The sequence below is a fragment of the Pectinophora gossypiella genome, chromosome 3, assembly GCF_024362695.1.
Source record: "Pectinophora gossypiella chromosome 3, ilPecGoss1.1, whole genome shotgun sequence".
Taxonomy (NCBI): domain Eukaryota; kingdom Metazoa; phylum Arthropoda; class Insecta; order Lepidoptera; family Gelechiidae; genus Pectinophora; species Pectinophora gossypiella.
In genome coordinates this window covers 8920787-8934754 of record NC_065406.1, presented here as the reverse complement: position 1 = coordinate 8934754, position 13968 = coordinate 8920787, and the positions used below count along the sequence as shown (strand labels likewise).

The following is a 13968-nucleotide window of genomic DNA, read 5'->3' as shown; positions in this document are numbered from 1 at the left end:
GTTTATTTTACTAGGCAGAGGCAGTAAGGCATCTTAAGCCGCTCGAAGTTCAACTTCCGCCATGTCAAATTGAAAATATAATTATAAGGAAAAAGCGACAGAGTAGGTATATAAATCTTTTAAATAATTATCTAGGGACTTTTTCTTGTTTAAGTAGGTACTTTATAATTGTTGCTGTGTTTGGAGAGAGATTCTCCTTAAGCGTGTGCTCCTTTTTGCAAAAGGTAAACGCGAGTTTTCGTATGCTCATAATTATGTTCTAGATAGAGGTTAGACGAAAAGAAAAACTGAGAAGGAAAGACTTTGTCCGACATAATCATAATGTGAACGTCAAGACCGCCTATGTAGTATCACATACTTATCTTAATAAAATATATTCAGAAAGAATGTAAGAATTTTGTGTTGAAATGTACTAAGACAATGAATATAACAGGTATGACGTTCACATCATAATTGAGCCATCTACAAAACAACTCTTACGTAATATATATTATTAGCAAGCAGTTTGATTGTATAATGCTCTACCAATTGGCTAGCTAGAGCCACAACTTATCAAAAGACTGTAAATTGGTGCAGGCAAACATAAACTCACGCCAAATTTCCTACCGGGGTAAGCAGAGACTATGGAATTCCATTTGCTTTGATCCTGACACATTTCTCTCTGCAGGTTTGCGGCCAAGTAGTTAATGCCATCTGCGGCAAATCTACAATAAGTCACGTCAAAATAAAATCTTTGCAGTTACTTTTCATAATTCCCTGAATGATATACTATAAAATAGGTACTTAGCAAAAGTAATTAATACCTTTTCTAATTCTCATAGAATTCGCACTTAAGGAAACAATTATCTTAGCTACTCAGTATGTTTTTATCAATGCTGAAATACAATAGAGTTCAGAAGTTATCCATGACCTTAGCCTTAAACGAACAAGTATGAATATTATAAGCATTGGGTTATTAATTTTGCAACTTTACTTGTTAAGTGTACCGAACAATATACAACTCTGAAACTACAACACTAATTTACTGAAAGCGCAGAAAAAGGAATAATGCTACGTATAGAAAAGTAATTGGGTAGTTTCCTAGGTCAAAGATAAATTATGAAATTCTGATTACTAAATAAAGACAGATCTAAGGGTGATAAAAACATTTTCTTTTTCTATTTAACTTATTAATGAATTTTAATAAGAAGGTCGCGGGAAGCCGCTGGATGCGGGCAGCGCAGGACCGATCGTCGTGGAGATCCTTGGGGGAGGCCTATGCCCAGCAGTGGGCGTCGTACGGCTGATGATGATGATGAATTTTAATAAAGAATGAGTGCGATATTTTGTCACGTTTATCTACCTATGATGTCACAGGGTGCTTTTTCATACAAATTCCATAGTAGTAATTTCGCATTGTGTCGAATTTGTTTTCGAATTCATGTTTGGATCATGATTATCACGTGCTCATCGGTGAAGGAAAACATCGTGAGGAAACCCACATTTCCGAGATAATATATGCATTTTCTGACCTAACCTGTATTAGGCCTGTTTTCTCAGTTGCTTTTGTAATAAAAACCGGACCTGTCAAATTGTCAGGTTAGGAAAGCGGACCCTGTGAAAAACGGGACAATGCTAAGGAGATGATGATGAGGGGTGTGTTGTAAGATACACTACTTATAAAGAATTTGCCCGAAAATATACGAAGTGAGTTGCATGAAATGTTTGGACTTTTTTGTCTTAGTAATCACTAAGACAAAAAACATGACAATAGGGATTACGAAACTTACAAAAAAAAAAAAACTTATGCTCAATACTCCTTGCGATTAATAAAAGAACACCTCATCAGGTACTTGCTCTATTACCTACATAATGTAGCTTAATTATTTAAGAATGTATATATTATTTATTCATGATTTAATCAAAAATGTTGCTCAGCGGCGAAGGAAAACCTTGTGAGGAAACCCACATTCCCGAGAAATGTGTTTCGGTGGTAGGCACCTAGCCTGTATTGGGCTGGTACTGGTTAGAAGTTCAGACGATTAGGTTATCGCTTCTGTAAAAAACCGGACCTGTCATATGTTCAGATTAGGTAAGCGGAGTCTGTAAAAACGGAATAACGCTAGGGATGATGATGAGAGAGATCAATAAAAAGATAATGTAACACTTACATCACTTCCATAACTAATATCTGCAACTTGAGTAATTTCTAGTCGAATAATATAGACTTTTTTGGGTATATTTTTTTGATAAAGTTGAGTAAAATGCTGAGACCTTCACGCCACAGGAAAACCACTATAGAATAAATAAAAAGAAAAAAAAAGAAAACCTAAAGTCGCACTCTTAATAGGCTACAGATTAAAAACGAAACTGCACAAAATTTTGAACTAAGTATAAACAAGTAGTTTGACATAAGTTAGACTTGGAACTGCGGAAAAATTGTGTATTAGATCCATGATGATTTATGAATTAACAAACTGGTTTCAGTTTGTAGCCTTGTACCGAGAGACGTGTTCCGTATCGATTGAATATTTGCCTATGGCAGAGAAAAGAAATATATTTTATACAGGCACTATCTAGCCAAACTTGGAAAAACCGTATGCTTTTTTTCAAGTTGAGTCATTTACGTTCCGGTGCATTAAAGTTACAATAAGGCCAATATTGGACGGTAATATTCCAATATTTTAATTTTGCCTTAAATTATTGGACAATTTCAAAGACTTATTGGTTTATAAGGCAAATTCAAGTCAGTATACAGATTTCAAAGTTGTATTGTAGTAAATAAATGTTAATTAAAGGAAGTCACGGGCGGTCACTTCGATTTAATTGATTTAGACAGCGCGAGATTGTTTAGACCGCGGAAGTCTGTTGTATCTATGTTTTCAAACTTTATTGTTCTTCTGTCCTAATCCAAACACTGACATATTGACAAATAAGCTGTGAGGTTAAATAAAAATGTGTCATGTCTTAATTTACGAACGGAAATTTTCAAACGTGATTTCGCCTTAATTGGCTTTTAGGTAGATAAAAACCAAAAGGCAGATTTAATTACCCACAATTTTTCTAGAAACCGAAACAGTTTTATGAAATAAAGTAACTTTTTTGATGAACGTGAGTGATGATTTTTTTGTACTCACAATTTCTTCTGAGAGGTTTCGCGTTCGTTTTGATCGCTATCTAGAGGCGGTTCCACTATCTGAGTATTTTCAATACCGTTGCCAATCAGACTGTGTTCTAAGTTCCCGGGCTTGTGTTCGACGGGTTGCGACACAGCTTCAGCGGCTGTCTCGTCGTGCGCGGGAGTTTCAACAGTTTCCGACACCGGCGACAGTGTTACAGCAGCCCCTTGCGAAGTCGGAGACAATACCACTGTAACCTCTCCGTTCGATTCACACTCAGCAGGCGCGAGAACAGTAGCAGACACAGACAAGTCTTCCAACTCCGGCTTAGCCTTCCTTCTAAACGACAATTTTCTTCTTAACGACATACTTTTAAACTTTCTTAAAATTTTACAGTATTGTATCCGTAATGTTCACTATTATTTCATTATTATGTTAATTGTTTACAACGCGTATCGTGCGAATTGATTTAAATATCTTGTCAACAATTAAACACGTCGAGAGCGCGCGCGCGAGTCGTGCCGGATCGAATACTAAATTTTTATCAACCGTGGATGTAGAGTTTATCATTATGCGGTCATCGGTCACTAATTGACCCTAAATTAATTTGATCATTTCAACACCGCGTTGTGAAGTGAAACCAGAACGTTAAAAAATAATTAAATGTCGATTGTTTGGAGCGCACATACCTCTGGGTCGGGTAGACACGGTCGTCGCGAAGGTACACAAATGACTGAATTAGCGAGTCCGCGCCTGCCTCGCTGGTCACACCAGGGATTTCCACCTTGCGGTTCTTGCCATCTTTGTTTTTATTTACAAAAAACGTCTTGCACGTTCACACATACTGTTCACGACTCTTCACAAAATGATAACACTATATTTCCAACCAAAAAACATGTCCCTCAGACGACCGCGCGACATTTATACTGTCATTCTTATTGAAATTGTGCGGACAGTAAGTAATCGCATAAATTACCATTGTAATTTGTTTTCACGTCACAAATGCACAAAATTTACTGTAGACAATTGGCTTATGGAACTTTCGATAATTTAAATTAGTATCCAGAAGTAGACGTTCTTAATTAATATTACTTTACAAAACCATAGTGATCAAACGAGATTGATATCATAGGTTTTAGAGTATAATAAGGTCGTCTCTGGTCGTCCTGTGTGTGTATGTGTTTTTTTTTCTTAAGAAACCTCTCCTACTCTGCCGAAACGGTCGCCCTTCAGGACAGTCGGAAATAATAATAACTGATAAATCAACACAATGGATTGAGTAATTTCCTGCCGATGTATTTTATGGAGATAAAACACGTTGTTATAGCTTAGACAAGAGAGAGTGAACTGAACAGTAGCACGTTTATTTTGCATAATAATTGTAATACCGATCGATAGCGATTAGCGCAACTCATATAGTTGATAACTTATGAACGTTATAGGCAAATGGTACCTGTTATCAGAGGAAGGGAATTTGATATCGTATGAAAATAAACTACTCCACTGAACATAATACCCTCAAGGGTCGAGGTCATAGAGGTCAGACAAAATGAGAAAATTTTAACAAAAACAAGGTTCGTTAGTTAGCCCGCATCCGACTATCACTGGATTATACAGAAGTTAAAGATCATATTGGGTAAACCGTTTATATGACCCAATTCTATTGTACTTACTTAATTGGACAGCGATGTTTGTCGTACAAAGTATGAATAATGTTTATATTGTAGATAATTTAAATTATGTAAGATAACTTAATTAGACCTTGTTATACGAAGTATTAGATAAAGATTTCATATATCTAGATAGTAGAGTCAATAAAGCCGTTCTTCCTAACTTCTTATTTGCCAGGAATAAGTCCGATGTTGATTATTTTTTACTTTTTGATGTGTTTTTTTTTTATATTACTTATTTAAAATTAGAAACAAACACACTCGATCGTACATAAACTCATGCGTATTTCCCATCGGGTTAAGCAGAGACTATGCTTCAATCCTGACATAATTCTCAAATAATCAACCACAAACAAATAAAATCAGTTTTTTTTTGACCTGACTTATTGTAGATTGGCCGCAGATGGCTTAACTACTTGGCCGGACAAACGGGGAACGCTGAAGGCTCTCACCCGGTACAAAGTTTAAGATAACAGGCCTGAGGGTGCCCAGTTGGGCGCGAACCTCGGCTCAGGGTGTCGTCTGAGAGGAAAAATATTTGAAAGAATTAATCGACTCTAGCGGGTCGATAGCGATAAGCGCTGATTGGGGGAAATCGTCGACCACGCCGGCGGGGTCGGTATCGGGGTCAATAAAAACAGAAACATCTACTAATATTATGTCGATCATAAATATATATTTAGCAAACGAAATGTGAATTTAATGTACTATTCGTGTTCTGAACAGAGCCAGCTTCCGATTATATCAATAAACCGTTCTTGCGTCTGTCCGTTTGTCTGTCAGAGGGATACTGTATTTTTTATATATCTAAGATAAATAAAACGGAGCTCTGAATACTCTGGCCAAGTATGTATAGGTATAGTAAGGGAAAAAAATAGATCTCGTCCAATTTTTTTTAAATACCTAAGGACTTCTGTAAAAGAAAAACTTTATTGTTATATAATATTTGTGACAATTTTAAGCACCATGAGAGCAATAAGAGTGCACTTCGATACTTACTTGCTAAAAGCTTTGCCAAAAATCGGGACAAAAAATAAGTAACATGAAAACAACCGCAGACACAAAACTGGTTTGAGTATGACGTAGAGAAGTTGTTTAGGAGCCCGCAAGTTCGAAAGCCAACATAAAAAGTTGTCTTACCGCGTCATTGCTTTAAAACTACTAAATGCCATTTATTACTACCTATAACGGCCTCTGTGGTCCAGTGGTTGCGCGTTGGACTCACGATCCGGAGGCCCCGGGTTCGAATCCCGGTGGGGGCATATCACAAAAATCACTTTGTGATCCCTAGTTTGGTCCCATTACAGGCTGATCACCTGATTGTCCGAAAGTAAGATGATCCGTGCTTCTGAAGGCACGTTAAGCCGTTGGTCCCGGTTACTATTTACTTTATGTAAGTGAGTAATCGTTACGTGAGCCATGTCAGGGGCCTTTGGCGGCTCAATTATGACCCTGACACCAGGGTTGATGAGGTTGGTATTCTACCTCACAACCCACACGATGAGAAGAGACTACCTATTGGTCGATGTTGTAAGTTCTGTAGTTAGGTACGTATTTCTCGATAATGTCTTTTGTATGAAGAAAGTTTTCAGTGTTAATGGTATAACCAAGCCTTTGAATTAGGTTCATTAGATATGGTTTGAACGGAAATCAAAGAAAAACTGTCAAGGCTGTGTCGGACATATGTTCGGCGGGTGTTGGTGCTGTTTGTGGTCGGGGGGATTCTGGTGTGGATTCTGAAGGGGAAAGGAGGGGTGGGGGATTTCATCATCATCACTAATTTAAAAGCCATACTCTTGTCGGTGTAGCATACTCCATGCTATTGTTTAGGAAAAAATAGAGCAGTGGTTTCCCTCTTGCCTTCTGCCCCGCAGTACTCTGGGGGGGAGGGTGGGTTATATATCTGTTGTGGCCAGATCGTATAATTGGTCATTACATGATGACGTCAACGTTTAATGATATTTCAATCAACGTTTGGCCATATCGTTAATGTAGGCGGTGTCCATCATACATGGTGTAACAAAAATGCGAATAGTCGATTATTTTTTTAGGTTCAAAATTATTTACCTATTCGATATGGGAAATTGTGTAATTACTTACATTGATTCATCGATTATAATATCAATCAAGTTTTAAATATAGTCGACACCAGCGCCACTACCGGTGGATAATGTTACTAATTTTACGATATGATTGCTAACGTTTGGCCATATCATGAAGTAATTATGCATTTAGTTGCTCATATCGTTAAACGTTTTGTGTTCATTGATTTGGCCAAACTTCATTAGGTATATTATGTGGCCAACATGTGATATTCTATTTCATGAAATGATCGAGCACGTCATGAAATGATCAATTCTAAGATCTGGCCAAGACATATCCACCAGCTTCTAACTTATAGCAGTGAGTGTGATAAGTTTGGGGACTAGACTCGTAATATCTAAAACGTCCATTAATAAACTGGGTGTAACAGATTTCAATGTACCGCTACCGACTCCGCTAGGGTCACGAAGTGCGTCATGAGCCACAGCTAATATTTTCCCAGAATAATGAATAAGTAACATCATTCCCTAATGATAATAGACTTATGACTATGTCTTCCATAAGCACTGCGGGAGACCCGAGGTCGTAGAAAATACAAAAGTTTGAAGGGTCTAGTGGTTTGAAAGTGGTTCTAGAACGGTTTTCGGGAAAACAATATTCAATATTCTTTATTTGCATATTATGATGGGGTACGAGTATAAAGAAAAGCCGTGGTAGCCCAGTTGCTAGAACACTTGCCTCTCACTTTGAGGTCGCAGGTTCGAATCTAGCACAGGCCTAAATCAATGATTGTCGAAGTTGTTTTCGAATTCATGTTTGGATCATAAATGTTTAGGTATCACGTGCTCGGGTCGGGAGGAATATATAGTATTTTTGCCAGGTTAGGTCACATAGGGAGGTATGGGCTGGTTTTCCAGTTGCGAGTTGGGAAGTCAGACAGACAGTCGTTTCTGTAAAAAACCGGATCTGTCAAATCTTCAGGTTAGATAAGCGCTGTGAAAAACGGGATAGTGGTAGGGGGATGATGATGGTGTAGGAGAGTTTCACATCATATACCTTTTCGGGCACAACAAAATAGAAGTTTAAAAAAGAGAAGGAACCTTGCAAATTGTAAAGTGCTGTAGGAACATCGACCTGCCAGGGAGTGGTTGACAACGTACTTACAAAGAATTTCCCTTCGACGAAAGCTCTGTTAGAAAAATGAGAGCATACCTAAATTGCTAAATAAAAAGATAAATAAACTTGTAGTCAATTAAAATGAAATGCAGCTTACCATTGCAGTGGCGCGTACATGAGTTCCAATGTATCACTTAATACTAAGAGAATAAGAATTTTATTACTGGACTTGGTAGGTATCTGCCTATAACCTTACCTATATCTAGACTTATGTATTTAGCCATTATAGCCGGTTAGGCCCAGCTGTATACTTGGAAATCAGCACTATAAATACTATAACGGAAAGATCAATTTCGTAGCAACTTTATCTGCGAACCTACCTAAAATGTTTACTTATTTAAATAACTTGACATTGGAATAAGAAAATTGGTATCAGAACTTCAAGGCAAACCGATAAAAAAGTATCAGTTGTGGCTGATCGTAATTTAATGTGCGTTTTAATTATAATAACAATTATTAACTATTAACACTTAAATACGAGAAGGCCCGTTTAAACAGGCCAAAAAATGCATCGGATCTTGAAATCCAACCAAAGAAGGTTCTTTACAAAAGCTCGATTATATTGTTTAAATCTGCCCAGGTGACAGGTAAGTGCGACCAATAAATACCTACAAGTGGGTATTAAGTAGTAGAAAAAAAATATTGTTGACGACAGGGGCAAACCTTCAACACGACAAGTTAAAGGCTTCAATGTCACGTCTCCGAAAAGATATATTTTCGAAGTCCTTTTTAAAGTCCGTTAACTCCGTATTCGATCTATAATGTTGTATGAAGCGGGAAATATCGAAAGGTCAGTAGCACTACATGCGCATGCGCCGGCCAGCGGTCGCGGCCGGGCCGCTTGTCTGTATGTCGATTCTGTAGATCTCGAACAATAACTCGCTTATCACTTCGACGCTCACTTACACTTCGCATTCGATCTCACCTGACCTTGATTTCGTATTCTGTAAACATCACTAGCTCACTTGCGAAGTGAAGTGAGCTTCGATATATCTTTCGAGTAACTAGTGATTGGCGCTTAATGAGAAGATACCAATCGGTAATAACCGATTTATTGTTTTTAGCTAAAATAATGAAATTCTGCCAAAGAACTATAATTTGGATGATTTTATTCACGTTTCTGTACTCGAATTTAAATTACTCAAGCCTTAATAAGTTAAATTATAATGTTTTTAATCATAAACTTAATTCTTTTGGATGAATGAGCATTGAGTCTATGCTTACATTTTTATAACTCAAAGCTAAAAAAAAGTTTTGTACGAATGTTTGAAAACAAAGTTGAGGAATTTCAAGTGCATTTATATGTTTTTAAGTGGTTTGGTGCATAGATTGTGGTGTTTTGGCTGCGTGTGGACATATTTTGAAACGGGATAATGAAGTAAGTTTATTCTTTTACTTAAAATTAATCTCTTACTGACTGGAATTATTTTGTTTTGTAACAAAAACAAAAATCTTTTCAGTGTAAGCGAGCGCTCATCCCATCTGTCCTTTGCCCTAATAGAAGCAATGATTGACTTCCTGGAGAGAAACCCAGATCTGGCAAAGGGTTTTTCAAAAACTCAATATGCCAGAGAGTGGAGCACTAGGAAGTTTAGTCATAGCGGCTCAATAATATGGGTGGGACGATTAAAACATACAAGCAGTGGACCAAAGTGAGTATGTTAATATTAATATTTCTTGTCCGGAATACTGTTCTTGAAGCATTTCAAATGTAAAAAAAATTGAATTTCAACGTAGCTTGTTTATTGAGTTTGTCAATCTCTGCAATTTATTCATTAACAATGTACCTACTAACGCATTCTAAACACTTTAAACTTATATATTATCTGTCTGAGTAAAAACGTGCCGTTAAAAAAGTAGCAGCACAGGCTGCAGCTAGACGTAGGACTGGTGGTGGGGTGGAGGATGTAGCTGAACTTGCATTGGAGGAACGGATAGTGGCTTTGTATAGGGGTTCAGGGTTTGGTACTGGAGATGCCCACTGGGAATCCAGCTATTTTTAGTCAGAGTTTTATTAAATTAGCTGTGTTCGTCGTTATTATACTAAAATAATAATAATAAAGTACATGATTTTATTTTCAGCAATCAGACCCAATACAATTGGTTCCCCAGCCTCACTCTTTAATACAAAGCAGTGGACATTCAGAAGTACGTATTTCAGTTTATTTGATCTAATGTTATTTTGACTACATTTATGTGCTGAAATAAACTACTATTACTCTTACAGATTTCAGTGAGTTGAAGAGCAGCAGTTAGAAATTCAGCGGCCCAATGCATCGGTCAAGGCGACCATGATGAAGCGCAGCATTGAGAGAGACGGAATTGCCGCTAACGCTGTGGCGGCAGTGGAGGAAGGATTAAATGCGCTAGCAGAAGCTATTAGGTTGAACTGGGGTCAAATAAATAAGTATTTAAATTGTAATTTTATATTTTCAAGTTTTAAAGTAGATTATTATACGTTATATTATTATTATTCGTTGTTTCTTTTCTGGTTTTGCTTATATTACAATCTTTTTTTTTTCAATGTTCTTAGTACTAAATATAAATAATAATAAAAAACTGTTATTTATTCATAAAATACAATTTTGAAGTTAATAGCAGACCCTAAAGTAATAATAGCCTATTATATACAATTGTATTGTATAACATTACACAAAGTAGGTAATTCTGTATGATAACAACACACTCACCTATACCTCTAAATTACCTGTTATTCCTTAGTATGTACTATAACTAGATCTACATAGATAATTAAAATATTTAGTCCTAAGGTTCTGTTACTCTTCTCACACTGAGGTGGAGTTAACGTCGACGCGATCACCACAATCTATTCACAAGATCTTTGACTTTTTTTTCTTTGTCCTTTGAGGCCTTTGCGACCGTCCAACATTTAAATTATCATGATTTGGCACGTTGCCTTCTCTGTGTCTCGGCTGCCACCTGAGCTTCCTCTAGGTTTTCATCTTCAGTCAAATTAACTACCTCCATTCCAGCCCGGTTGAACACGTTATGCAGAATACAACATGCATTTCAACTTTATCAGGATGATAGTCTAGGACCCTGTGTACTAACAAACACCTGAAGCGTCTTCAACAAACCATTTGGCGTTTTACGGAGTTGCGCAAGCATGTTATAATATGTTTCAGGAGTATTGTCTGGGGCATTATTTATAGGTGTCATAAGGTTAGCCCGCTCAGCATATCCAGAACCACCTGAAATATATGAAGAATACAACTTTATTACTAAATATTTAAACCAATTGTTAGTAAGGAATTCCTTACTAATAAAACTGAAACGTAAGTTTGTTGCTGCTTTTACAGAATTATACAGTAAACCACGAGAAATGTTGCATTTAGATAGCTGATGAATGGTCTAGAAAAGAATTTCAGTTAGATACTCTGTATCCTATTAAATAAATCTAAAAACTTTTTTAATAGATTTGTTAAGGGCCAACTTATAATTATTTTTATCACTTTTATAAATATATTATATCTTTACTAAAGAAAAACTTACCAAACAAAACAATTTCTTCACCAGCATTTGTCAAAGCCTCTAAGTGATCTCTTACATCTTCATTAAAAATAAAACTGTCATCTGTAATCTAAAAAATAGGTACTTAATCTAAGATTAGGGAGATGATCATCAAATAATAATTTGAGAACCTCTAAGATGTTTGATCAAGCGGGACAAGAGATTCTAATTCACTTACCAATTGCACATGATATTTTTTCAATTGCACATCCTAGCATGATAATTCTTACGACAGAAGAAGCGCTCTTCATGCTCAGCCGGTCTTTTTAAGTTACGAGAGTGCCATCAATGCTGCCAATGTCATCTTGAAATTGTCAATTTTTCATGAAACCTGTAATTCAATACAAGAAAGTAGATAGTGGGTACTCGTATTAGGGTTTCAACGCATGTTTTATCACAAAAATCTTCAAATATAAATCTCCTCTTTAATATTTGTCTTTCTTGTATATTTTGGGGAAACCTTATATACTTTTTCATCATGTTCGGATTGTTGAGTACCTTAACCACTTTGTTTATGCAGCAGGATGCAGATGTTTGGGACAAATAGGTCCGAACATTTTCTTTTATAATGTTTAGTAGCTGCCACTAGCCAAAAATGACAAGGTACACAATATGTGTGGAATAGTATGCTATCAATCTATTTTAACAAAATAACGATAATTTATTTGATAGGTAGGAGGTATTAGATAGATAGGTAATTTTCTCACCTTAATACGAGTTGTAAGTCCTTTTCTTCGACGTTTGGTACTTTTTTATTATAGGGAGCAACTCAAGCTCGAGTTGGTCGATTAATTGCTTCGAAAGACTATATACGCTGACATAGTTATCATCTCGGGTCAATAGAGACAGACTACGAATTTCATAGGCTTGTCGACGTAACTCAAAATTGTCCAAAGTATGAGCTTCCTCTAATAAACACTTTAATAATAAAAACATTTGAGCGATTTTCAACAGAAGAAACATGTACACTAGCACCAGATAAAATACTACACTAAAGTTTTTTAAACATTAATCTATTAAATTACCTTAATTGAAACTTATTGAGTCTTATTAGACACGATATCACCAGCAAATAACTAATTTCACTCGACGAACATCAACTTTTTATTTGACAGATCAAATCGAGTTCGTAAGTGAAGTGAATAGCGAAGTGAACGGGGAATCACCCTTACAGAATGCGGATACATCTGTCATCTCATACTAAAAACGTCAAAATCTCGCATCAACTTTAGTTCGACTCGCCGCCGTACTCGCAACTGTGTCGCTAGTGTGCATTCAACTTAAGTACATGTCTTACAGAATGCCAAAACAAAAACTCACCGCGGATTCAGATGCGAGTTTCAAAAATTACCTTACAGAATTGCACTGCTGGACCTTCATTTCTCTCATGGTCACGGGTCACAGACATATTGGTCAGCAACGTAAAAGAAGTTTTATCCGTAAGCCCTTGTGCTGCTTTACAATATTTCCGTTCAGGAAAAAGGACAAGTACCTACCTATGTACCTACACACGTACTGTTAAGGTCTTATTGTTTTTTGTTATGCCGATCACAATCTATTGCATGAAGGTATTTTGCATGTCAGTAGTAGAATAATACCTGATTCACCTATATATTGCTGTATTAAAGATATAAGGATAATAGGGACAATCCTTTTATGTTCAATACAACGTTTGCATAGGTATTATATGATGATTTTGTATCAATAATAGTTTGAATCACCCGCAAATCCTGTCGGAGTAGGCAGAGCAAGTCATTAGAATTCAACGATTACTGAATTAGGTATATCATCATTAGATCTTTAGGTAATTACGCCAATTTCGTAACTGTGGGGTAAAAGTACATTTTCTGAATGAATCACAGTTATTGGAACCAGTTTAGTTCGAATACTGATTACGATTAGTCATAGTCACTTCAGTGTGATGGAAAATAAACACAAATCTCGCATGTCTTGTGCAACCACAGGATACGCAAACAGACAATTCAATGTAACTTCTGGTAATCCGTATCTGATATGAAACCAGTTAGTCATCAATGGAAAGTACGAAGGTCGTACAGAAATACACTTAGGTATATATCAAAAGGACATTTTTATATGCAATGTGCGCAAACCACGTAGCAAGTTCACAAGTCATGTGCAAATGATATAATTACACATTATGTTAGCAATCAGCACACCAGCTCCATGACTCCACGTAGTAATGGGTTTAATTGGTATTGACCCGAGCCAGTTCGTCTACGCACGCGCAGGTTAGCGGGCTAAGTCTCGAGATAATTTAAATGCTTAGACATCGTAAACATGGATTATATGATCCTAGGTACAGTCAGAAGCAAATAGTGACAGTCAAGGTATTGCTGATGTTTTTGGTCACTTAGTGTTACTATCTATACGGTCACTAAACTTTATTTGAGAATAATTTCGTCATTTTCGATTGAAGTAAAACCAAAGAC

The 13968-nt window shown here is 36.5% G+C and overlaps 1 protein-coding gene and 2 long non-coding RNA genes across 6 annotated transcripts in view; 1 reads left to right on the top strand and 2 right to left on the bottom strand.

Annotated features, from left to right (window-relative positions):
* The window catches only part of LOC126381858 (multiple C2 and transmembrane domain-containing protein-like), a 44819-nt gene that overhangs the window by 23043 nt on the left and 7808 nt on the right, over window positions 1–13968 (bottom strand). Inside the window, exon 1 of one of the 4 annotated variants that reach the window (XM_050031381.1) lies at window positions 8085–8154. The exons of 1 other annotated variant lie outside the window; for it this stretch is intronic. In XM_050031381.1, coding sequence (XP_049887338.1) covers window positions 8085–8104 — 20 coding nt within the window. In that variant the 5' untranslated portion in view covers window positions 8105–8154. Of the gene's footprint in view, window positions 1–2150; window positions 2380–3116; window positions 3646–8084; window positions 8155–13968 lie in introns of those variants that run through there. 2 more of the 4 variants (XM_050031380.1, XM_050031382.1) reach the window with 2 other exon arrangements.
* On the top strand, window positions 9042–10376 carry LOC126381874 (uncharacterized). The gene is made up of 4 exons (XR_007568991.1): window positions 9042–9365; window positions 9448–9639; window positions 10070–10135; window positions 10215–10376. It is a non-coding gene; the product is annotated as an uncharacterized LOC126381874 (long non-coding RNA).
* On the bottom strand, window positions 10441–12866 carry LOC126381873 (uncharacterized). Its single transcript, XR_007568990.1, has 4 exons — window positions 12226–12866; window positions 11697–11849; window positions 11501–11588; window positions 10441–11199 (listed from the first exon to the last, which is right to left on the bottom strand). It is a non-coding gene; the product is annotated as an uncharacterized LOC126381873 (long non-coding RNA).